Genomic DNA, 25,072 nt, shown 5'->3' on the forward strand with positions numbered 1-25,072 from the left:
TACCCCAAAGCTTCTATGCATTACAAAAGCTTGCACTTGGATAATAGAAATATTGAGCCTCAGGTGACTGAGAACACTTACTGTTGGTTGCATAACGTATGGCGGATGAGGCATCCAGGAAGTGCTCTGGACCTATGCATCAAACAGCATTTATTAGCACAAAGCAATCACAGAGAGAACTTGGTTCTTGCGTTCAGTGGAGTCACACTAGGTTATAAGAAAGTGGAGTCCATCTGACTTTACAGCTAATGAGTGCTCAAAATTGAAGCTACAAAGGGAATTCTTGGACCTGATTAATTTGGTCCCTTAAACATGGTAAAATGTAAAGCAACTTTCTACTTCACTGGAGCTGGCTTCAGTGTCCACATGGACCAGACTGAGCCATGGAGCACATTTTGAGGCCTATGTTGGTGACTAAAGTCTCAGGAGGCCTCAGAAACCTCCTACTTAGAGACTGACTCACAGGGGTGCCCTGGCAAGTACTGAAGGAGTCAGGCTGACTGCTAAGACTTCCTCTTTTCTGTCTTTGCTTCTCAAGTGATCCCATCTTGGAAATCAGTGCAAATGGTAAAAGTTGGGGTTAGGGTTAAAGAGATCAAAAAGAAATTTTGGAGAACGCTTGGGTTAAACCCAAGTTAAGCAAGTTTGTAACATTTTTCTCTCATGGTAATTGGTATGGCAAATAAAAATGAGTCACTGAGCCAGCCAAGTGTTATAAAACGGGCTCTGTATCAGCCCAAAGGGAATGTCAGCTTGTAAGAGCAGACCGTCACATAGAGAACCTTGAAGATTTTCTTTTCAGTATATCCTCTCCCATGAAATTGCCGATGCACATTAGATTAAAAAAAAACAAAAGTTGTAAACGGCGAGACTCAACAACATAGGAAATTGTTCTAATTCATTTTTTTGAGAAGAGGGAATTGGAGTTAAATTACACTTATGAGCCCTCCCAAGTGAAATCACATTTCTGTGGATATTTTACACATGTCACCAAAGTGCACTACACTGGGGCTCAATGGGTGGTCTTGGCTGAAACATAGACCGAGATTAAAAAAAAAGGGCAAAAACCCCCAAAACACACATTATAACCAGGCAGGTCTGCAGGAAGAAGGAAAACCGAACAGCACCTGCACATAGACTCATGGGTCCCGAGGAAAGGTAATTAAGAGATCAGCCATTCTGAGACACTCTAATGCAATTCATACCAAAGTCTATTCCACTCACACCAAAATATATCAAGAATCTCAGTGCAGAAAAAGAATGAAAATGGTTTGCTTCAGGGGGAGTCAATTAAGGAAAAAATGCACATTGTCTCAAGTTTGATGCTCTGACAGCTAGGACATCCTGAAATGAAGTATGTAGTGGCTGAATAAGGTGAAACTTCATTGAATGAGTTGCCATCAGCAACATTACAGTTTTATCCATTGTAGACCATCCACCCCCACTATCCAAAAAATATAGAGGAACTCACACACACACACACTTGCACTCTCTCTCACTCTCACTTTCTTTCTTCAAAGTTTAAAATAATGACACTAGCCACACTAAGCAGTTAGGGGCATTTTCTAATTAAAATTAGAAGATATGTCAGAAGAACAATGCAAGGTAAAGAGAAGCAGGGAGTCATACCGCATATTTGATAACTCAAAGCCATAAGAGATGGAGTATTTTCTGAGGGAGAAGTATGACTATTTCAATCCACCTGTGCACTTAGAATTAACTGGCAACAATCTCTGGTTTAGGATACACGTGGAGTCTCAGGTTTTTTTATGTTTCAATACATGGGACCCTGAGGTCTCTTTCGGCCTCTTTGGAACTGAGGATGAAGTAAAAGCAGGAAGGAGGAACACCTTTTACCACTTTGATAGTCTTCCCCATTTCTTGGAAGAAATGAATTAACATCTATCCATGTAGCTTTCCATGGATACACAGGACAGCAGTGACAAAATGAGATGACAATGATAAAGTATCCTGAAGTGAGTGAAGGAATGCTAGAAATGTGTTTTGGGGGAAAAGGCACAATAGGGAATGTGACGACCAATATAACAGACAACAAATAAAATCATTTCTCAGTGGTAAGAAAGCTGGACTAATGTTGGCTGGCAAGTTGCATGATCATGAAAACTCAGCAGGAAGAATGAAAAGCATGGTGGGTTTTGTTATTCAGTGAAATAGATGCAAACACATCCTTGCAAGTGTAAGCTAATTGATCACTTGAGTATTATGGATTAAGATGTGACTAAAGTTAAGAGGACAACTTAAAAAAAAATCATCTGTGTCCCTCTTGCTTTTATAGAGTCTATTGCTGGCAAGAAAGTGCTCTCCTGAGGTTCAGGTAAATCGGACATACCTGGTATGTGGAGACAGGGGAAGCAGCAATGAATGGCGTGATAGATGTCTGTGGAATCATGCGGTTGGTTGCAATACTGTACGGTGAAGAATAAAATCTGCAAACAGAAAACAAAAAAAGAAGATTCATGAAGCTGTTGGATGCCTGGCTGCTAATCAAATGCTCCCAAGCATCTCTGGGAAACACAGAGTTCCCCCTTCCTGTTTTTCCACCAACTGTTAACAGGAACATCCAGGAGATTTATAGTATTTGATTCCACTAAGAGAAATAAATCGTTCTGAACAAAATGACAGCTTTGAGTCATCTTATAAAATTGGCTGAACAAAATTCCGTTTATGCCAGGTGAGTGTGATAGTATGTTTAACCAACAGGGGGAGAAAAGCTATGGGTCTTGTATTTTTAAACCTCTTTGCAGGAAAGGCAACATGATTGAACTAAGCTATATAAAGGTAACTGCACATACACAAACTGCATCTAGTTCCTCCTTGAGGAAATAGGGTCAGTTTCTAGAGAGTTCTACATAATTTATATTAGACATGTGCACATGCCCTTCTGTAAAAACTAAGCTAAATTTTTCTTCCATGAAAAGAGAAGAAATTGGACAATTTGTGCATAGCTGGAAATAGGAATTTTTCTGCATTCAAGCAAGGCACTGGTGGAAATTCTGGACCTGTTGAATAGATTCCAGTGTACTCTAAAAACGCTGAATTTTCCAGTCCTACAGGCCCTTTCATTAAACAATTATAGAATGATACTGGCAAGCCCGGGGCAAGACAAGAGTTACATGATTCAGAAGGATGATCGTTCTAGAAATCTATTAGTTTCTAGGCAATGAATCAGAGACACACCCATCTTTACTCAGACTATAGCTTAGAGTCTACCAGTTGCCTTATAGTCAAACTATTCAGTAAAATTTTACATTAGGTTTCCTCCTTCACGTCTTAATGGTGAGTGAAAATCAAGAGTGGCCAATCACAGTGGACTATGTCACTGACCCAAGGATAGACTGGGGACACCACACCAGGGATAACAGTCATTATTTCACTTTGTAGTACTCTTAGCAAAAGTCAATTCCTAATTTGAACTTTAAAAAAAAAACAGGTTGCAATTTTAGCTTTTATTAAAAACAATATGACTGGGGTTGTAATTTGGGGGACAGAAATCTTCATTATCTTTTATGGGGTACTGATATTTTATTTTATTTTTTATAAAAACTTTTTTCTTTATGCATACAAGAGCTGGGGTACAGGCCAGAAGCACAGGGTTGGGGGGCAGTGAGAGGATTCACCAGAGACAGAGTGGGGAACAGAACAAGCAGACTGACCAAAGTACACTGCTGAGGGGAGCAGCGGGTGAGTCAGGAGAGGTCTGCTGCGCCATGTGGGTTGCTCCCTGGCTGGCCAGGAATCGACCTTGCGCTGCAGTGGCTGCAGATTGCTTCATAGGTTGCGTCTTAACCATTGTGCCACCAGAGAGGCCTGGGTTTCTGATATTTTTGATATTTTAAATAGAGAATCTCAGGCCTTATCTTACTAAATGAGCATTCCATAAGATTTCCATTGTATAAGGGTAGAATTTCAAGGTCTCCAGGATTAAAAGAGTAAATTCTTTATCTTAGCTTCTATAAAAGATAGGATCAGGAAATTATAGTCTCTAATTCATTTAACTCTCATGTTATAAGATCATATTCTATTGGTCAAGAAATGTTAGAGAAAAAAATGACTCCATTACATATCACATCGTTATTAACCATGAGGATCTCTATATTAATAGTTGTACAGTCTTTTTAAAAAGGAATCATTACACACCTATTAGCATGGCAATTTTTTTTAACAAATGAAAATATTAGTGCTGGCAAGGCTTTAGAGAAAGTAGAATTCTCATTCATTGTTGGTGGAAATGCAGAATGGTACAGCTACTTTGTTAAACAACTTGAAATTTTCTTATAAAGGTAAACACACATGTACTATGTAATCCAATGGTCTCTCTGATAGATAATAAATGGAGATAAATTTATTTTCACACAAAAGCTTTAATGCATTGTTTATAGTAACTTTAATGATACTTGCTTCAAACTGGAAACAAGGCAAACACTCTTCAACTAAATTGATAAACCAATTGAGGTATGCCAATACATTGGCAAAGTACTTAACAATAAAAAGGGAAGAACTGATATATTTAACATGACACATTTTAAGATATTGTGCTAAATGAAAGAATTCATATTTAAAACACTCTATGATTTGTAATTCCATTCATATTACAATGCAAAAAAGGCAAAACTATAAGTAGAAAATAGAACAGTACATGCCAAAAGCTTGGGGTTGGGCTAAAGGAATCACTACAAGGGGACATAAGGAAATTTGGGGAAATAATGCAACTGGTTTATATCTTGATTGTTGCCCTGATGCCATGACTGTGCTTGTCAAAATCCAGACCAATACACTACACTGAAAAGAGTAAATATAAACTTCATGTAAATTATACCTAATAAACCTGAGTCTTAGAAAGTGAGTTACTATTAAGAAAAAAATCCATCATTCCACTTTAAAATAATTATTTAGATGTGTGCAGAGAAAAGAGGGTAAGACTCCAAAACATCCCTTAGAGTTTCTCTATTTAGGCACCTAAATGGTATCTTATTTGTACATTAATCAACATAAAACCCTCTAATGGTTTTCCATTGCAGTGAGAGCAAAATTGGAGCTTGTGGTATTGGTTAGTACACTCAGGGTTCTGCCTAACCCTCTAATAGTTTTCCTGACCTTCTTCCTCCATCCAACAAGGGTTCAGAGACACTGACCTTGCTCTTTCAATGATCCTATTGTTCTCACTCTCTTATTGGTCCACTGAATTTATAATTTTCCCTACTTAGTGTGTTCATTCCTCCAGTGTCCATCAAGCTACCTCTTTCTTATTATTGGTCTCACTCAGCTTTTACTTCTTCAGAGAAAAAATATAATAGCAACCACCATCTCTGGCACCAATTGTTCTCTATTCCCTTACTCTAATTTATTATTTGTTCATTGCTGTCATTACTATTTGAAGTTGCATTTCTTTTAAGATTTACTTTTATACAAGAGCTGGGGTACAGGCCAGAGGTGTGGGAGGGTGAGAGGATTCACCAGAGACAAAGCAGGGAGCAGAACAGGCAGAAGGACCGAAGACACTGCTGAGGGGAGCAGCGGGCGAGGCAAGAGAGGTCTGCTGTGCCATGTGGGAATCTCCCTGGCCAGCAGGGAATCGAACTCCCATTGCAGAGGCTGGGAACAGTTTCACAGCGCATACTCAACCCACTGCACCACCGGGGAGGCACTCGAAGTAGCATTTTTTTAAAAAAATCTTGATGTAAGTGTATGTTTTATACTGAATTTTGTTTGAATCTCTCCAATATCTGCATGTTCAAATACTAACTCCTAGTGTGTATGTATTTGGAGATAGAGCATCTAAGGGAGAAATTTAGGTTAGCTGAGGTCACAAGGGTGGAGTCCTGATCTGATAGGATTAGTGTCCCTATATGGAGGGAAGGGTTAGAGGACGCCCCCAAGTCCTATCTACACTCACACACTAAGTAAACGCCATGCGAGGGCCTCCCCTGGTGGCGCAGCGGTTGAGCACTGGGTTGCTAGGCTTCCTGCAGCCTCTGCAGCACTGGTTCAATCCCCGGTTTCCAGCGAGGGTCCCCCATGGCGCGCAGACCTCTCCTGCCGCCTGCTGCTCCCCCCCAGTAGTGTACTTCATCAGTCTGCCTGTTCTGTTCCCCGCTCCGGCTCTGGTGAATTCTCTCACCCTCCTGCGCTTCTGACTGTACCCAGTGCTTGTATAAATAAATAAATCTTAAAAAAAAAGAAACCATTAAAAAAAAAAAAGTCATGCGAGCACTTGGTGAAGAGGCAGCTGTCTGCAAGCCCAATCTTATAAGAAAATAAGTTGTACAGACCTTGATCTTTGACTTCTAGCCTCCAGGGCCATAAGAAAATATGTTTTTCTTGCTTAAAGTCAACTAATCAATGGTATTTACTCATGACAGCTGAGTGGGCTTATACAATGTATTTATGGAATATTTCTTCTTCTTGAATATTAGATTCAAGAAAGTTGGGCCTCCCCTGGTGGCACAGCAGCTGAGCGCTGGGTTGTGAAGCTGCCCACAGCCTCTGCAATGCCGGTTCGATTCCCAGCCACTGGCGAGGGTTCCACATGGTGTGACAGACCTCTCCTGCTGTGCCCGCTGCTCCCCCCAGCAATGTATTTCATCAGTCTGCCTGTTCTGTTTCCCGCTCTGGCTCTGGTGAATTCTCTCACCCTCCGTGCTTCTGACTGTACCCAGTGCTTGTTTAAATAAATAAATAAATCTTTAAAAAAAAAAAGTTGAAGACACATTGGCTTTATTGCTTAGAAGGGTGCTACAAGATGGTAGATACTTCATAACTATAGGTTGAATGAGTGAAGGCTGAGAGCAGAGCAGCAGCTTAGGACATGGTTACAGAACAGTATGGTCAATGTCAAGAGAGCAGACGCATACAAGGTGGGCCCTGAGTCTGCAGAAGCTGAGAAGCAGGAGCTCAGAGAGGTAAGCCAACAATGCATAATCTGCACATGCTCAGTGGAAGTTAAATCCCTGCTTACTAAGCAGGCAAAGATATCAGCTGCTAGGGGAACAGTCCTTTTCTATAAAAACCAAGGTTTGTATTTTAAAATTCCCCATAGGTCTTATCTTTTACAGATCTGTTTTATGAGTCAGTGAACAGGAAGACTTATTTGGGGCTGATAATGACACAAGAGGTACCCATCACCATTCCATAAACAGTCCACTTCCACCATGCAGTGGTTAACCCTGTCAGAAACCCAGGATCAGCTCTTATGCCAACAGAGGGAATCCACGTCACATTGAAGTATGGCTGGTTTATCTTGTAAAATGCAGCGATTGGAGAATTAAAAATGAAAGCAATAAGGATTGGATTGACAGGCAGAGTTTACAGGGGATTCTATGGGGAAAACAGAGAGCAGAAATACAAAGAATCTAGCCAAGTAAACTGATAGTAACAAAGGGAACCCTTGGGGGAAATTTTAATGCCTTTCTGTTCTATCTTCTCTAATGCTATCCATCAAACAAGAATGATATTTCACACTTTCCAGCAAGTTCCAATACTGCCACTCATGTCAGAGAGTCATTTTGAACAGAAAATGTACTGAGAAGAACAGACTCAGCACAGCATCTTGATCCCCTAATTCAGGTATTCTGAAATAAGCTCTTCCCAAGTCCAAACATAAACCGGATGAATTTACAGGAAACCCTTGCTTAAACCATGATGAGAGGCTGCTATTGCATCTGAGGCTTAGATGTACCATATCTAAAAAAATACACAGGGCCACACTACAGAGAAAACTGCAGCAAGAATTTGCCCACCTCTTTGCTTTTTCTGAGTCCCTGCCATGTGTTTGTCAGAGTTTTAAGACACTTTCACAAGGCCATCACATTGCAAACAAATAAAAAGAAATATATTGGGAAACAAAAAAGAGAAAATTGACAGAACACTTTAGTACTGGTAAAAAAGCTACAGTAACTCAAAACATATCTTCATGCTTTTGTATCTGGTAATGTATACATTATGCCTTGCAAATGCTATTATAGAATGAATACCTTGAACAAACGGTTTTCCTGGGAATAGCTAACTCTTAAGATATGTTTCTTTGCCAAGATTCATAAGACATTATGTGTATGACAAGCACTACTTTTATGCTTTGCCCAGCAGTTCTAAACTAGAAGTCGGTTGTTTTCCCGGGGACGTTTGATGGATCTAGAGACAATTTGGTCGTCACATTGGATGGGAGGCCACCGCGGGTAACTAGTGAGTGGGGGTTTAGGATACCTGCTAAAACAGGACAGTTCTCACAGTGAACCTCATCTGGTCCTCAGGTTGATAATGAGGAGGTTGAGAAACATTGCCTCAGGAATACAAACAAGTTACTTCTGGAAAGATTTCACACAAACAAAAAAACAAATGCTAAAGTGGCTAAGAGAAGTTAACTATGATCTAGATAGAGCGCTCTAAGCAAGCTTTGGCCAAAGTTAATATTTTTAAGGAATGCAGAGTTACTTGATTCTCTGGCATTTAAAGCAAGTGACCTTTAGAAGTCCCAAAAATGCAAGTCTAGGTCACCAACAGGACATTATTTTGCCCACAGAAAAGTCATCTTCAGGGGATTTGGCAGTCAGTAGTAATATGGTAAAATCTTATTTCACTGACAATAAAAATAACATGAATATATCAATAACCCCAGGGTAGAACGTGTTTCACTGTAGAAAACCGCACAAAATCCTATTTGCACACTGAAATAAACAGTCCTGGCTTGTCTTTCATGTCCACAGGCAATATTGTCAGAGCCAGAACCAGGAATACTGTCCTCAGGGTAAGACTGTAGCGCAAGATTCATAAGTTATTGGTCATTTTTATTGTAATACCAAGGTATCCTTCACATTGGATTATTTTCTGAGTGTAATAAGATAAGGTTTCTGTATCACTTAATATCAAATGCCCATATAAAACAGCTGGCAAACCAATGTTATAGAAAACATGCCTTTTCACATCTCTCCCAAGAATACATTTTATTCAAATAAACAAATCGGAGAGACTGTTACACAGCAGCCTTTTGTGAAAAGGGCAGAGGAAAGATGAGATTTTGAATATGGGAAGGGGTTATTTTCCACCGCCCACACTCATATTTGAAAGTGATGGAATTTCATATTGGACTGCTAGAAAAGCAATAGTGCAATAGTAATAACAAATTATAGAGTTATGCCAAATAGCTTTCAAAGAATGGACATTTTTTACTCTCGTAAGCTAGCTTATAGTATAAAGTATAAAGGTTTTTAGTTTTCCATTGTGACCTAGACACTTCTTCAGTATAACCTTCAAAGCTTGAGATACAAGTTCCATTGAACTTATTTTTTCAAAGCAATAATTTGGTTACATTTAAGCAGATGCCGTTTTCCACTGCCTAAATGCAAATACAGATTTACCATGGTCCACATTTACAAGATGTTTGCTTTTCATTAGCTAAAAATAAAGCTAAGTTGGGAGTATTTAGTTCAATTTCATATTGCTGTATTAATGCACAGGGTATAGAATTCAGAATAGTTAAGTTTTTATACAGTTTGCAAGACTAATTAGAACCCGGCCAGATATTGCTTATGGTCCTTAGAAAACTCCGCAGCTTATTACACAGTTGCAGGTTCTGAGGCTTATAAAGTATATTCCTTACTATGACATGAGGCCTCTCCAAGAGGAAAAGCTGATGTCAGCGCTCCATCAAAAACCTTCCTAATCCCATATTAGAATGCAACTCCCTCTCCTTGGTGGTCCTATGACAATTTTATTCTTCTTTTGGAAGAGAGTATGAAAATGTAAATAGTGAAAAAATATCTCACCCTAATTCCCCAGTATACTACTGCCCATCCCCAGACAACCACTGTCACCATTTCTGTGGACTCATTCTATTATACACATAGAAATGTTAATTACACAGGAATCTCATGGATCCTTGTGCCTCCATTACAACCCTATTTGTGTAGTATCTCCTACTAGAATTGTGGACATGTCCATTGCCACAATAGTGTGTACATTTTATTTTACAAATTATTTCAAAATAGTATAACAGATACATGAAAGAAAAAACTTTTTTTTAGAACTGAATCAACATTAAACAGTGTTTAACACCATCACATGGATTGGAGTTTGTTCCAACTTTATATTTGGATATCATTTGTTCTATGTAAAAGAGGATCAGTTTCTTTCCTAGAGCAATACATATTCTACCTCTATTAGGTGACTAGTTGTGAGTTAGACTGAGTACCAAATTGAATGCAACAGTATAAATAGGGAATTACAGGAATTGTTCTGGACAATCACATCAGATCCCTTAATATACTGAGTAAATAATCTAAGTCAGCTTCTCCACTTCTACAAGGTACATGTTATGTTCACTCAAGGGGCAGCATGTTGAGAAAATATCTGTGGTTATTTCACATCTTGCATGCACAGGGATGCTTTACTAGTTCTCTGTTATTCAAATGGTACCATGTAAGGTAATAAAACCAAAGATGAGCAAACCATTTAAACAATCATCTATATGTATCAAATGAGTAAGATGATTAGCTACAATCTTCTATGTCTTTCAATTTCATCAGATAAAATTTATTTTCCTTTCATCAATAGTGTAGTCTAAGACTTCTAAAAGTCCACTGTTAACCCAGGATATGAGAAGCTCATGGATGGTTTTGCAGCTTTGGGAAAAGCTAGAAGCATTTTAGGAGACTCAGACTAAGGTGTTACATAGGAACAGAGTGGATTGTTACTGGGCAGGTGGATGATTTCCCTAATGTCAACTTGCAGAGCCAAGCAGATGTCACTAATCACATTTCCTGTTTCTGATTTGACATTTACAATTTTGGCCTAAAGCAGTCTATAAAGAGCAATAAGACATGGAATCTGCCTTCACTGAGTTAATAGTCAAGCAGGGAAATAATATGAGTATCAATAGCTGCATGATAAAAAGACTGTCAAAGCTATCATGGGAACACAAAATACATACATCACCATCACCAATATTTCTATTCATAACCAGATGGTACCATACAGGGTTTTCTTAGCCTTTACAAAGTCTTATAAGAAGGTAATATTACTCATCTCCATTTCACAGGGGAGAAATTCTTCACCAAGAATTTGCCTAAATCTGGAAAATGACAGAATTTGGATGCACATCTGGAATGTACACACTTAACCACTGCTTATACTGATTCTTTTATGACTACTTGGGTTTTCCTGATACAATTCTATGGTGTTCTTTATGAGTGCAGTATTAAAAAGAAAAAAAAGGACAGGCTGGAGGCAGGTAGCACCACGCCTGAACTCCAGATGGAAAGAATTCCACAAGCGACAAGATGAAGGTATAAAGCAATACAGCTTTTTCTGAGAACCTCATTAAGTTTCAGTTCAATTGCAGGAATCAAACAATGGAGTGGTTTTTGTGCCATTCTTGGAAGTTTGAGGTTTGTTCTGTAGTTACAAAAGTCCACTTTTAATCTGGCAGGTAGGTGATTCCTGTGATTACATTTTGCTTTTAAGAAAAGTACAAATGATTTGGAGGAGAGTTATATTAGAGGCAAGTCAAGGTGTGGTGAAGGTAGAGAATGATTCAACAAGAGTTGTGGGAAAGACGGAGCTTTAGATCAGGGAGGTATCAATGACTAATTTCTTTGTGAAGAGTGTTGGATAAGAGAGGACCGAGAGAAATGGATCCTGTGGCCTAAATGGCTTTAGAGTAATATTTTTAAAGGGGAACAAATAAATTGGTATTGCTTTTCATTTGCATTTGTTTGGTTTGTATTATGAAGAGTCGAGGAGGATAATTACCACCACCTGAAATATGTAAAGATATCTAGTAGTAATAAAGCAGTGAGAAATCAAGTAATAGTATTCTGCATCTAGTCATGAACTTGAAGGGTAGTCTTGGAAATCTTCTGTTCCAAAAAAGCAGGAGGAATGGATGAGATCAACCAGGAAGAAGACAGAGTGAAGCAAGTGTAAACACTGAGAAAGATAAGCAAAAGAGGGCAAAAGAGAAAGAATCAGAAGTTGGGGATCAAACAGTAAGAATTAGGGACAAGGAGAGTCTTCAAAAGAGTGAATTAAGGGATTCAAGGGATAAGAAGTTTTTTATGAAGGCATAAATGGTACAAAAATTGTCAAAATTTCAAATAATATGAGGACTAAACATGCATCAGTTACAACTGGCAAATTTGGAGATCACTGGGACATCAACATTCCAATAAAATTCCAATAAAATTTGAGAACAGAATTCATACTTAAATAGGCTTAATTAGGCAAGAATGCAGAAAATAAGACATGTAGAAGACTAAGTCATTTACCTGTGAAGAGAAGGTTAAAGTAGATCACTAGAAGGGCTCCCTCAAGTAGGTAAAGATTACATTGCTTCTACCTTGACTTGAGTGGGTCTAGAGCTTATAGCTAATATTTGGTGTACAGGAAGGTATTGAATAAAGGGACTGATTGACTGAATAAAGTGCTTTGTTAGGTGAAAGTAGATGAATTCGTTTCTGAGGGAAAATAGTGTTGCAAACATTTAAATAGCCAGTGGAAGTGAACATTTTTGTAGCAACTAAAGCAGTTCAATGTATACAATGTTATACTGTTAATATAAATTACAGATAAAAACACATCACAGAGTGGTGATATAATGTGGACAGATGTACCTGCAGTACAACCTCCAATAGTATAGAGGTGGTGACCAGAAATGTGAGGTGAAGACCTGCAGGAAAAGGGAGAAATGCAGAAATGGTCACTGTACCCCAGACAGTCCTCACTACCTCTAACATGGCAGCTCCTAAAGTTCACTTTTGGTTGCTCAGATTAAGAACTGCAATACCATTTTTTTTCTCTTTTGGTTTGTAATTAATTACGAAGAATGCTGTGGAAGCTGTTAAAGTGGACATTAGGGGCCTCCCCTGGTGGCGCAGTGGTTGAGCGCTGGGCTGCGAAGCTGCCCGCAGCCTCTGCAGTGCCGGTTCGATCCCCAGCTGCTGGCAAGGGTCCCTCATGACGCGACAGACCTTTCCTGCTGTGCCCGCTGCTCCCCTCAGCAGTGTATTTCGTCAGTCTGTCTGTTCTGTTCCCTGCTCTGGCTCTGGTGAATTCTCTCACCCTCCCATGCTTCTGACTGCTTGTATAAATAAATAAATCTTTTTAAAAAATAAAAAAATAAAGTGGACATTAGGATTTTAAATTGTGCATTGGAGAAATAACTGACTAAAGCAATGCATAAGAGGGGGCCATTCTCTCATTCTAGTGCAGGCCTAGGTGCCTGCTGCATCATCTCAGTGTTTGACAGAGTGCCTTGGGCAAAAAGGAGTTTTTTATAAGTAGCCAAATATTATAGGCAGGTATATACACACATACAAACACAGCCACATTGGGTGTTCACTGAATGCAGGTGCACATACATACACAGACATGTGTGCAAAGTATTAGCACTTGTTGATTTTAGTTAGGGGGGATATAGTTATTAATTCAATTAATATTTGTACTTTCCTATATATGTATATATGTCTAGTTGTAATTGCATGAAATTTTACGTATTTTTGACTCTGAAACTATTGTACCACGGAAGTGCAAGTATAAAGTACTTGGTTCATGGTATGTGTTTAGTAACTATAATATCCTTCCATTATAACATCTATTTTGTGTCATTGTGAGTTATTATATAAGGTCTTATTTTATACCTTTTGAGTAAATAATTTTATTTCCCAAACTATGCAATAGGATTGCAGAGCACTTTCTCCCACCACCCAAGCCTTTGTTTCTTTCTGCCCATGAAGTTTAAAGTGCTTTGTTGAAAAAAAAAAAAAAGTAAATGTTTATTAGATAAATGGAAGGATATCCTAGCTTTCACTTCTAGAAGGAAGTTTTAATTAATCAGAAACAAAGGACTAGACTCCTACCTTAGCTCACCTTCCATGTTTGCCCTTTTTAGGAAGGGAAGACTATATGTTTCTTGAGGGCCAAACCTTGTCTCATACATATTTTTTAAATCTATATAACACAGCACTGGGTTTGGTAGCAACATAGGATGTTTACTGAATGACTGAATAAACAACATCCTAAATGGATAACTATAAAAATAAAACATCATTATTTAAATAATTCCAATATCCCTCAAATTTTGATGAAAGGCAGCTGACCAAATAGAAAATGGAGTTTAATTTCTCCTGACATCTACATTGATCTAAAGTGAGGTTTTCATACTGGTTGATTTTTACCTTGATACCAAAAGATAACTGAAAGCCATGGAAAAATCCAAGATAAAAGACTGAAAAAGAAATAATCAACCAGCCAGAGAATAATTATTGCCAACTGCAAAAGAGCCAAAGCAAAGAAAAAAACTGTAAAGTGAGAAGAAAATTTCAACCAAAGATATTCAGAATTATAGTAATTTTAGGGAGGCCAGATTATGTAAGTCTTATTTTTCAGAGAAGGGTTTTAAAGCTCTATGGCTTGTTCTTAATAAGAGACAACGGATTTCAGATGCCTGCTAAAATGAATGATGAAGACATAGTCATCATGTTACTAACTTGACTCCTGACCATTGTCTTCCTGTTAACCAGGGGGATAGAGTAAAACATTCTTCCATAGAAATGAACCTGGAAACCCACTAAAATGGAAAACTAATCTCTAGAGGTGTGATTAGCAGGGGGCAACATTCTCTCCTAGAGGCATACATGTTCCTCTCCTAGACTAGCTGGATGTCTCAATAGATCCATTTTACATTTTATTCTTTACTCTTTCTCAGATGAAAGAATCAGAGAGAGAGATAGAAAGAAAGGGGATGGTGCTTAATAATGACACGGGCAGAGACATAGTGAAAATGGATACATAGGAGGATGTTATGAGGTCAGACATACTCACGAGAAGAAAAAAGAAAAATGTTGAGAAATATTTGGATTAAAGAGTTTGCTTATAAACTTAAAGCAAAGATAGAGAGATTTCAATTTTGGTATCTTAGCAAATAAAATAGAGAAAAACATGGTCCACTTACCCATTCTGTATGGCAGCTGTGGGGTCATAGGTCAGAGCCATGCCAGCCTGTATAGAGGGGGAGAGAGGAAAAAAATAATCTTAACAATTTTATTGAGGTGCCCAAAACATTCATTACACACAAAGACTTTTATCTTTACTTCTATGATTTAAGTTTATTTTCTATATATTTCTCCACCCTTACTGCCAAGACTAGCATTTTTACTACCTACACACCAGTGCGTAGGGAGTTTATATTATCTATCCAGACAAACCAAGGAACAATGCAGCTTGGATGATTTCCATTTTGATTTCATAAACCATCCACTGTCTAATCTGGTATTCTTATAATTTCTCACTATTGTCAAAAGTATCTAGTGTACATCTCATGGCGTGCAAAAAATCTTAACAATGACTTCTGTGGTTAGGATAAAAATAAAAGCTATTTTGAATGCATTCAAGTTTTTGGAAGAAAATGATAAGAAATATTTATTTCAAAATGAAATACATGCTTGAAGGATATGGCACGTGGGTGACGAGTCACAGGGGCTTGTCTGGTATATTGCTTATAACTGCCCCACTAAGAGTGGTAGAAAGGAAGATCATTCACACCTGATGGAATTTCTAGGCCTTTCTCATGGCAAGTAAGGATCTGAAAAACTACACTCTGTAACTACCAATGGTTTTAGAAAAGAAAATGGGCTTCATGATTGCTGATTGACAGTTGACCTCCTTACACACACCCTCACATCTGATCCTCATCACAACCCTCTGAAGTAGGTAAAAGAAATATTTTCTCCACTTTGTACATGAAGACCCTGAAGTTTGAAGAGGTCAAGTGACTTGCTCAAGGTCACCTGTTTAGAGGCAAAACCAGATTCCATCCCAATTTCTGACGTGGGCTACCTCCACAGTAACTACAACATTGAGTGAGAGTTGAAATGAGACCTGAGGATCATCTGTGACATGGGAGAACTCTCTCTGTGATCCCACGGGCATAGCACTCTTTACTGTACAGACTGGCTGTCTGGTTATCACTTGTAAGCAGAGATAGACTATAGAGTAAAATATTAAACTGATAAGACCGCTGATAAGACCAACTGATAATGTTGGATTGAGTTTTTCTTTTAATGAAGTTTAAGAGTGAATTAGACCAATGTCAATTTCCTGGCTTTGATACATTTCATCATAATTTCCTATGAATCTATAACTATTTCACAATAAAAAATAAAAAGAAATGGTCAGTTAGTATTGAAGACTATAGAGAATGAAGAAACTTTAAAAACAAAAAAAATTCTTTGTGTTTGATTTTTATTTTATTTATGTATATATTTATTTTACTTAACTCACTATTTATTTATTGGTGTTACTGATGATGGTTTTCTATTGGTCTTGTCAAATTCTTCAGCTTTAGCACAAACTGAAAAGAAAATCCCAGGTTCCCTAACATGGGGGCTGAAGGTCTGTTATATGCTAGGTTAGATTACATGTATAATTTTCCCTACATCATAATTTCAAAACTATTCAGACTGGTATGAGAAACAAAAGTGTAGAGTCATGAATGAGACTGGTGTTCTGGATCCCTACAGAAACTGAAGAGAACTTTGCAAAGTGTGATGTCTGTCAGAAGCTAACAGTGGTGAACTTAATATAATCTATGTATGTGGTAGGCATATAATTTTCAATGATGCACATCAGAAACTAATATAATGGTACAATGCAATTTTATTTCAATCAAAAAATAAATAAAAAATAAATACGATTGATTCTGAAAAAAATTTGATAGACAATGATATCTGCATCTCAGTCATGTTAAAGAAAAATGTAACTGATAATATGACAAGCTAGAGAGCTACGAAACAAGAAGAATAAAAGAGCAAGAAGGAAGACAGATTTTTGGTTTAGGACTTGGGATAGGTGCAGAAAGTGGGATAAAAGCATATTCTATGTCTAAATTCTTTCCAGGGACGGGGCCTGGAACGGGTAGGGGTCTCAGGCCAGAAGAAAGACTCCATAGCCCCAAACTGAGGCTTCCTGGCTTGGGGACTGCCAAATACATTGTAAAAGTTGTCCAGGATGAAACTGGCCTCTTAGGAACACTCAGCTTCTCTCCTCTAACTTATCCAAGATGCCACACAGGGGCATATTGGAAAAAAAAAAAAAGGCTTTATATTCAATAGAAATAGTGTTAGTTCATGAGAGATTGAGGATGATAATCACATCTTCAGTCTCCTAACCTACTACCAAATTGTTTTAATCCTGGGGGACTTAATAGAAAGACTTTCCTAATGAACCTTTGGTTTCCTTATTTTTCTTGTTCTTATTTTCCAATTGTGCTCAGCAAGGTTACTTTTTTTTTTTTTTAAAGATTTGTTTATTTATTTATTTATACATGAACCGGGTACAGATCAGAGGTGCGGGAGGGTGAGAGGATTCACCAGAGACAGAACAGGGAACAGAACAGGCAGACTGACGAAATACACTGCTGAAGGAGCAGCCGGTGAGACAGGAGAGGTCTGCTGCACCATGAGGGAACCCTTGCCAGCCAGCCGGGATCGAACCAGCGCTGCAAAGGCAGTGGACAGCTTCACAGCGCAGCACTCAACTGCCTGCGCCACCAGGGGAGGCCCTGTGCTGGTACCTTAAATGAGAATTTTTTTTTCCTCTCATATTTCTATTGAAAATTTCATAGATTATAGTTAACCAATCAATTCTAGGTAGGATGATAGTCATTATCAATAAGGTCTATTTCTCTTTTGATAATCAGAAAGCTTAAGTGGCCTCCTCCTTGAAATTCCATCCTTCAGAAGATGGAAAAGAACTGAATAAGATGGCAATATGTTTTGGTGGAAAAATGGTATCTCTTGGCCTGGGTTTAAGTGTTGGGTCTGTTATTTTCTAGCAGTGTAAGCTTGTTCAAATTAATCAACCTATTTGAGCCTCAGTTTCCTCAAATCTTAAAGCTATTAATACCTACCTCTTTGGATTGTTGTGAAATTTAAATGAGATTACATTTGTAAAGCACCCAGCACAGTGCCTGGAGACAAGACATATACATAAATATTATAATACAAAGCAATGTGTGGAGATAGCCACATAAATGGAATGGATGAGGTCTAGAGGAAGAAGGCTGGGGTGATCTGGCACAATATGTGGAGGTATAGCTGAGTGGAATTTTGAAGGATGGTTTGGATTTCCTTAGATGGAGACAAGAGGTGAAGGCCAGCTCAGGTAAAAGGATGGTATGGGAAATAGTGTTTAAATAAAAGTTGCAGTAGAACATTGGAGGGGAACAGTAGGACAGAAGACTTCCAGGAATAGAGGGAGGGTTTTAACTGTGTGGTTCCTCTTGGGGAGTCACTGATCAATTTCTGAGCAGGGAATTTATACAATCAAGGAGGGATTGGGCAACAAGAAACAGGATGAGCCCCTGGGAAAACAGAGGGTAAATCCAGAACAATGAGCAACTGGAATAAACCCTTTGGACAGGGAGGCAGAGCGAATCTAAGGTGAGATTGGTAGGGGATGAGCACTAGTTTCACCTACTTCATGATTTTGCCTAGTGGTAGTCCTGCCTCTGAGTACCTTGGAGACAAGAAGAAGGAGTGTCAGGTCATATGCATTCTGAACACTGTGGGTAACAAAACAAGGCATGGGTTAAACAAAGGGTGGTTTGAGCTTAGCTCCTACTCTGAATAGCACAGCACAGCAACTAACACTTCGTGCCTCTGGTATTCCTTTCGTGTGTAACAGATTGTTGAGTCATAATTCTAGTATGGTCTTAATTCAGATTTTGCATTCAATTTCCTTTTGTTTCTTTCCACATAGATAAAAAAGAAAATCAATTTTACTGCTCTGTCTAGCCACCTTTTATTCTAAGCTAGAAACATGAAATCATCATTATGTAATTACCAAATTTTATGGCATGTTTACAAACTCCAGAGTTGCCCCAAAAGTAAAATAACTTGGAACAAAATGAAATTGTCACACCACATGTGTAGAAAAGTGATACTTAATTCTGTCACTCTCTTTAAAAAAGGGCTTATTAGATTCACAAATATTTTCCATTTATCAAGTTCACACTATTTGTCTTTTGGAGGCATTTGTAATTTATTTAAGTTAAAAGGAGATTTTTATCATTTTCTAGCAGTAGTTGAGTTTTGGCTTATAACTTCAACCATAATAAGGTATTTCTAGCTCTTAGATACTATAAAAACTAAATATTTTAGAAGAACTTTTAAAATATGGTTTATTGGAGTCATTGACTATAATTTTCTTTTCCCCAAAATAAGAATATGATAGAAAATATGGGATTTATGGAGAGATACATATTTGGAAATAGGGGCCAGAGTGTTGATATTCATAACTTTATGTCACTAACAGGCAATAAAAAGGTTATAATTATGGGAACTAGAGAGTAGGCATTAGTTCTTCAGAAAGATCTTCTGGACTGGAATGCTAGATCTTATTAAGAAACAAAGGAAGAGGATGTCTGACTATCCAAAGTCAATGAAAAGACAGACTCATAGAGCTGTCCTTTTTGAAATTATTTCTACACTATAATGTAAAAGGGGGTTAGAAATTTTGAAACAGTAAACTTTATTTGGGCAGATACAAATTGAAATTTCTAGAAAATGGAAACACTGATGTTCTAACCTAACAATTCTCTTTTTCTAATTTTCCCCATTATGTTGGTATGAAAATTGGATGAATTAAATGAATTATCACAAGAATGTCCAATTTTCTATGGTCAGACTGAAGGTAACACCCTAGAATTGTGGTGTATGTGCACAATGGAATGTTACTCAGCTATAAAAAAAAGATGAAATCTTGCCATTTGCAACAACATGAAGCTAAAGTAGATAATGTCAAGCAAAATACACCTGAAGGATACATACTAGATGATTTAACTCATGTATAGAATAAAAAGAAAGAAAACAAAGGAACAGGTAAAACTAAACCAAAACAAACCCTAGAAATTCAACTGTAGAATCGAGTCTACCAGAGGGGCAAAAGGAAGGGTGGGAAACAAAGGAGAGAAGAGAGCCCAATAGATGATGGCGGAGGATTATGGGTAATTTGTTGGTGGATGTGATATGATGACATGTATTTGAGGAGATGTGAACCTATATACCTAAATCAAACACAGTGTGGTAAACTAATTTTACTGCCATAAAAATAATACAATTAAAAAAGGATAATGCGTTCTAAATGTTTGGGTATTATTACTGTAGTAAAACTTCCTTAATATTATTTACATTTATTTACCAGTATTTCATTTTGGAAAACATGTGCTTTAGTGAAGAAATTATGATACAAAGTTATTTGCACAATATATATCAACAAATAAAAACATTTTAAAATGTCTGACTAGAAATAAAAAAATAATAATATTAAGCATCAACATGTTGGGATGATATAAGCATAAATGGTTTATTTTCTTTTCATATATTTTTTTTGACTTGTAAACATTGTATCTGTAATGAGATTTATTTGTGTAATGAGGAGAAACCTTTATTTTAAAAAGTATAGTATGTCCTTTATGATTTGTTCCAAAATTTTAATTTCAGGAGGAAGCAAAAGAGGACAATTGTAAAAATAATATAAATGAGAAGGCTGATTCACAAGTAAGTTTGACAATGTTAGGAGGCATTTCACTTTATATGTCACAGAATACAGAAGAACTGAGAAAAAAAGAGGTGCTTCAGCCACAAGGATCAAAGGGAGAATGGGCAGGAAGCCAACAAGAAAACCTGAAAATTCAGGGTTAACAGCTCAGTGTTTGGAGAGGTGGGTCTAATGAGATATCTTAAATCTCAATGGTCACACTGATTGAGAAGCTGAGATTTTCCTAAGTGATAACTGAAGTGTGGACATCCAAGATATTCAGAGGAACCAATCATAATGACCAGATTATGACAAAATAGTCAATAGCCAAAGAGGGCTTTGAATCCTACTTAGGGGAGGAACTAGTTCTGGGAAACAATCGGCTCAGGGCAAAATCAAGGTCAGGCTGTGAAACACTTACTGAAAAGGGGCTTTGAGAGAATGAGCTACTGTCCTCCATGAGAGACCAGCCACTGGGTTTAACCAGGAAGGCTCTGGCATGGCAATGTGACTACTGAATGATTTGTTTCTCTGGCAGAGAATGAGCAATATAAGACAGAAGCGGTTCTGTCCTGCTGCAGGGATGCTCCCTTCTCCTGAAGAGATGAGGGACAAATGCAACGAACAGACAAGGAAACCTCCAGTGGTTACAAAAAAGGAGTTTATACTGCATGAAGGAAAATGAAGCAAGAAGGAACTATCTTAATTCATTATCCTATAAAAGAGGTCAACAAGCTTGAAAAATGAATGTGAGGAATACTCTTTAGTTCCAAATCACATTTGATTTCCTTGTATTAGATGATGAGTGATTTTTTTCTTCTTTCAAAACTCCTTCCCTTTGACTTCTCTAAGTCTCTACCCTAGTCTCAGAGAACAGTTTCTCTTTGCTCCACCTGCCTTTGGGACACCAGAGATCAAGGTCATGGTATGCCCTCCTTCTGTCTCCTTCTATACCATGATTACATTCACTTTCTAATCCCAACTATTATTTTATGTCCAGTCACTCTTGAATCTTGGTCTCAAACTCAAGTATTTATTCTGAATGTCAGAATCATAGTGGCAAATTAAATTAGTAAGTTTCATATATGGTCTGTTTGTTTTTCTTGTTTGGGTGTTTACTAATATCCTTAGGTAATACTATCCTCTGCTGCATTTGCAACTTCCTTCTAATCCATCAGCCAAATCATTGGACTGAAAATTGCTCTTGCAAACGACAAATCTGACCACATCACAATCCTTCCTTATAGTGACACTATATTATCTTCAAGATAAAACCTGGGCACAGAGCATGTCATGACCAAGTCCCCAAGCACCTACTGACCACCACAACCTACATCTTATCATCCAACAAATTCAGACATAAACTCACCCTGCCCAAAAGTGTAGCTCTGGAATTTGCTGCTATGGGTTTTGAGAGGAAATTAATTCTCTTCTTGACTATCTTTGGAAAAATTGAAATTCTGTTCTTCCAGCCTTAGAGTCAATGCCCCACCCCCTTCACCATAGAACACTAGTGGCAGCGTTTGCACTGTCTCTGGGATCCAGCTTGGGCATCCACATGCCTATGCTTTGTCAAGTATGTCTCTCAGCTAGATTCTTGGTCATTTCCATCATGGACTCTCCTTTTCCTGGGACAGTATATGGAACACAGTAGGGACCCAATAAATGTTTGGTAAATAAGTACATAAATGACTTAAATTTATTGAACTTGGTCTTTAAATTTGTATTTGAAAATAAAACTTGGACATTTAAATGTTTTCCTTGTTTTATTAGTAGAAATGCCTTTTTAAAAGCTTCAGCTCAACTCAGTTGAACATTTCAAGAAAATGGTTCAGTCCTTGGTTGGTTAGTAGAGTTAGGGGAAGCAAGATGCTCACTGGAATTCCTGAGAGACCGCTCCCCTGCAGACCGTTCCCCTGCAGCAGGACCACAGGAGCAGCGAGAGGCAGTTCAAACACCTGAGGTACCCTTTCTCCAAGAGTTTGTTGGATATCAAGCAAATGAAATGTAGGACATTTAATATTTAATAATTAGCAAAGCTAAGCAGAGAATAGAGACAATTCAACTTTGAGTTTTGGGGAATAAACCATTAAGGGGCACCATGCTTTTACTTATGCACGATGGAATCATAATGAGGACTTTTTACTAAAGCATTCATGTCAGACGGAAAAAAAAAATTCCCTTAAATCGCAATAGAGACAAAGTTAAGAAAACTTATGGTTAAATAGAAAAAACATGATTACAAGGAAAGCAGAAGGAAACTTTAACAGCATTCTGTGACGTAGCTAACTACAGATCTCAAAATCTTGGGGAAAAATAAAGTTCTAGTTCATCATTAGAACCAAAGTTAAAGTAAGTCTTGATTGACAATCATAAAAGAGACAAGAGAACATTAGCACATTTCACATAGGTAGGGCTCAATCTAAATAACAAACTTCATAGATTCTGAAACAGTATTTTTCTCACATTTTAATATCTGTGAAATTGTAGTGAACATAATTGATGGTATTTTATTGTTTTTGCAAACTTTTTAGTGGCTTTAAAATAACATTAATTGAAAGTTTATTAGAATCAATGATGTAGCATATATATTGTTAAACCCCATCATAAGATGGTAATTAGGGTGAAAATATCAAATGCTGAGGTGTCTACCTAGGTGAGACTGTGCATTTGGGTAGGTGAAAGTCTCAAGTATCAGGCTAGTTGATCACACTTTGAGGTTGTAGCTTTAGCTTGATGTGACATGGAGATTGTAACTGTTGCCTAAATATTAATGGGATGGTTCTGAGTCTGTGACAGATCAAGAGATAACCAGAAAATAGCCAACCCCAGAAATCTCCAAGTTGCATGATAACCGATTTATTTTCCTCATCCAGGGAGAATGGGCCAAAGGAATCCATGGAACACAGAGATCAGACATCAGACTTTCCTACTTTGAATTGTTTGCTTTAATCTCCCCAATTTAAGCCCATCTTAAACTCTCTACCACTAACCATGCCCCGAGAACAGTAAGCTATGTTATCGTATCCTCTCCTTTGAAAGTAGAGATTAGAGAACCAACAATCACATTATAATCAAAATTAAACTATTAGTGAAATTTACAAGATTTATTTTTTAACTTCAGTAATCATAGGTTAATGTATGTTGGTTCAAGCAGCTTAAAATAAAAACAAAACTGAGAAAGAATATTTCATGCTGAATTACTGAGAATTCAAGTTCTTGTGCCAATGGGGATATTTCTTTTGCGACTGGAAGGGTATTTCACCTTGAGTTAGTCCTCTAAATAACTGGTAAAGTATATGAAATAAATAAAACTGCATCTGGTGAGCTGGCTAACAAACTAACATGCAAGTGCTGGCATGCATTAATTGCTCTTTTCAAGATCACATATGTAGACTGTCCTTCAGTTCAAGGTTGAAAGGACTATTTGCAGAACCAGGCAATGTTGGGAGATACAGTTTAAAATTTTCCAAGTATTTGTCCAAGAAAAGAATTAGATGGTCAGTAATCAACTACTGTGGTATTCACAAAAGAAATAACAATGAACTACATAGATGATATTTCTACCTTCATGGAATGTGATCAAAGGTATCTCTAATCTACATACTAAATTGTTCAACTAATTCTTTAGATAAATTATAACATAGGAAATTGTGCTTCAGTCTTTTAAAGTGTTTGATTTTTACTGACTCATTCATTGCAGCATTACATCAATTCCGTACCTCTGAAAAAAAATTCTATGTTCAGTATTATAAAATTAAATTTCAGTCACTATAACTCAGAGGTTAATAGAAATTATATATCCCTGAGCCTTCTTGGCAATTTCTTCTCCTACTCAATTAAAAAGATGGTTACTGAAGACTGATTAAATAGTTTGTTATTGAATGCACTATTCAGAGCAGATTCAACTAAAGGCAAGGGGTCATTTGGTTGAGTTGTGGCTTGTGTTCCTTACCTAGCATGTGTTTTATAGTAGCACAAGTAACGGCAATGACAGCCAAGCTTTCAAAAATTAACAAAAATATTTGGTTGGGAGGTTTTCTCCCAACAAATGGTAAGGTGTTCTCTCTTCCCATATTTTAAGTAGTGTATTCAACATCATTTCCACATTTTTCCATGTGTTCATTTAACATCAGTGTCAGTGTGATTTATTTTTGTGCCTAAAGTAAAGGGTCAATTTGTCTCATAAGTAGATAGGTGGATAAATCAAAATGTTTTAAATGATAGTGAAAATAATCCAATTGTTAAGCTAAGGAGGACTTTTTCTTGTTAAGGAAGCTATGAGAAGCTTTACATTGGGTCAAATGTTTCATGATTTCCATGAAATGATTATAAGCCAACTGGTTACTCAAAGACTCATTAAATTAATGAAAATCAGATCATGGCTTTTTAAAAATTCCTTAGAGAGTTTTATATTTATAGGTTGCGTAGAATAAAAAACTATTCAAATCCATAACAATTCATAACTGATTTTACCACACATCTATTAAAACTGGTTCATGAATTGATACAGTTACTTTTGATG

The 25,072-nt window shown here is 37.4% G+C and overlaps 1 protein-coding gene across 6 annotated transcripts in view; it reads right to left on the reverse strand.

The window, feature by feature from the left end:
* Positions 1-25,072, reverse strand: part of RBMS3 (RNA binding motif single stranded interacting protein 3) — a gene marked incomplete at both ends in the record, with an annotated part of 625,037 nt that overhangs the window by 83,983 nt on the left and 515,982 nt on the right. For 3 of the 6 annotated variants that reach the window (XM_084247510.1, XM_084247512.1, XM_084247509.1), the window contains 3 exons: positions 82-132; positions 2,351-2,447; positions 14,963-15,009. In XM_084247510.1, the coding sequence (XP_084103636.1) occupies positions 82-132; positions 2,351-2,447; positions 14,963-15,009 (195 nt within the window). Of the gene's footprint in view, positions 1-81; positions 133-2,350; positions 2,448-14,962; positions 15,010-18,486; positions 18,526-25,072 lie in introns of all 6 variants that reach the window. The other 3 variants (XM_084247514.1, XM_084247513.1, XM_084247511.1) reach the window with 2 other exon arrangements.

The sequence above is a fragment of the Talpa europaea genome (genome assembly GCF_964194135.1).
Source record: "Talpa europaea genome assembly, chromosome: 11".
Classification (NCBI taxonomy): Eukaryota; Metazoa; Chordata; class Mammalia; order Eulipotyphla; family Talpidae; genus Talpa; species Talpa europaea.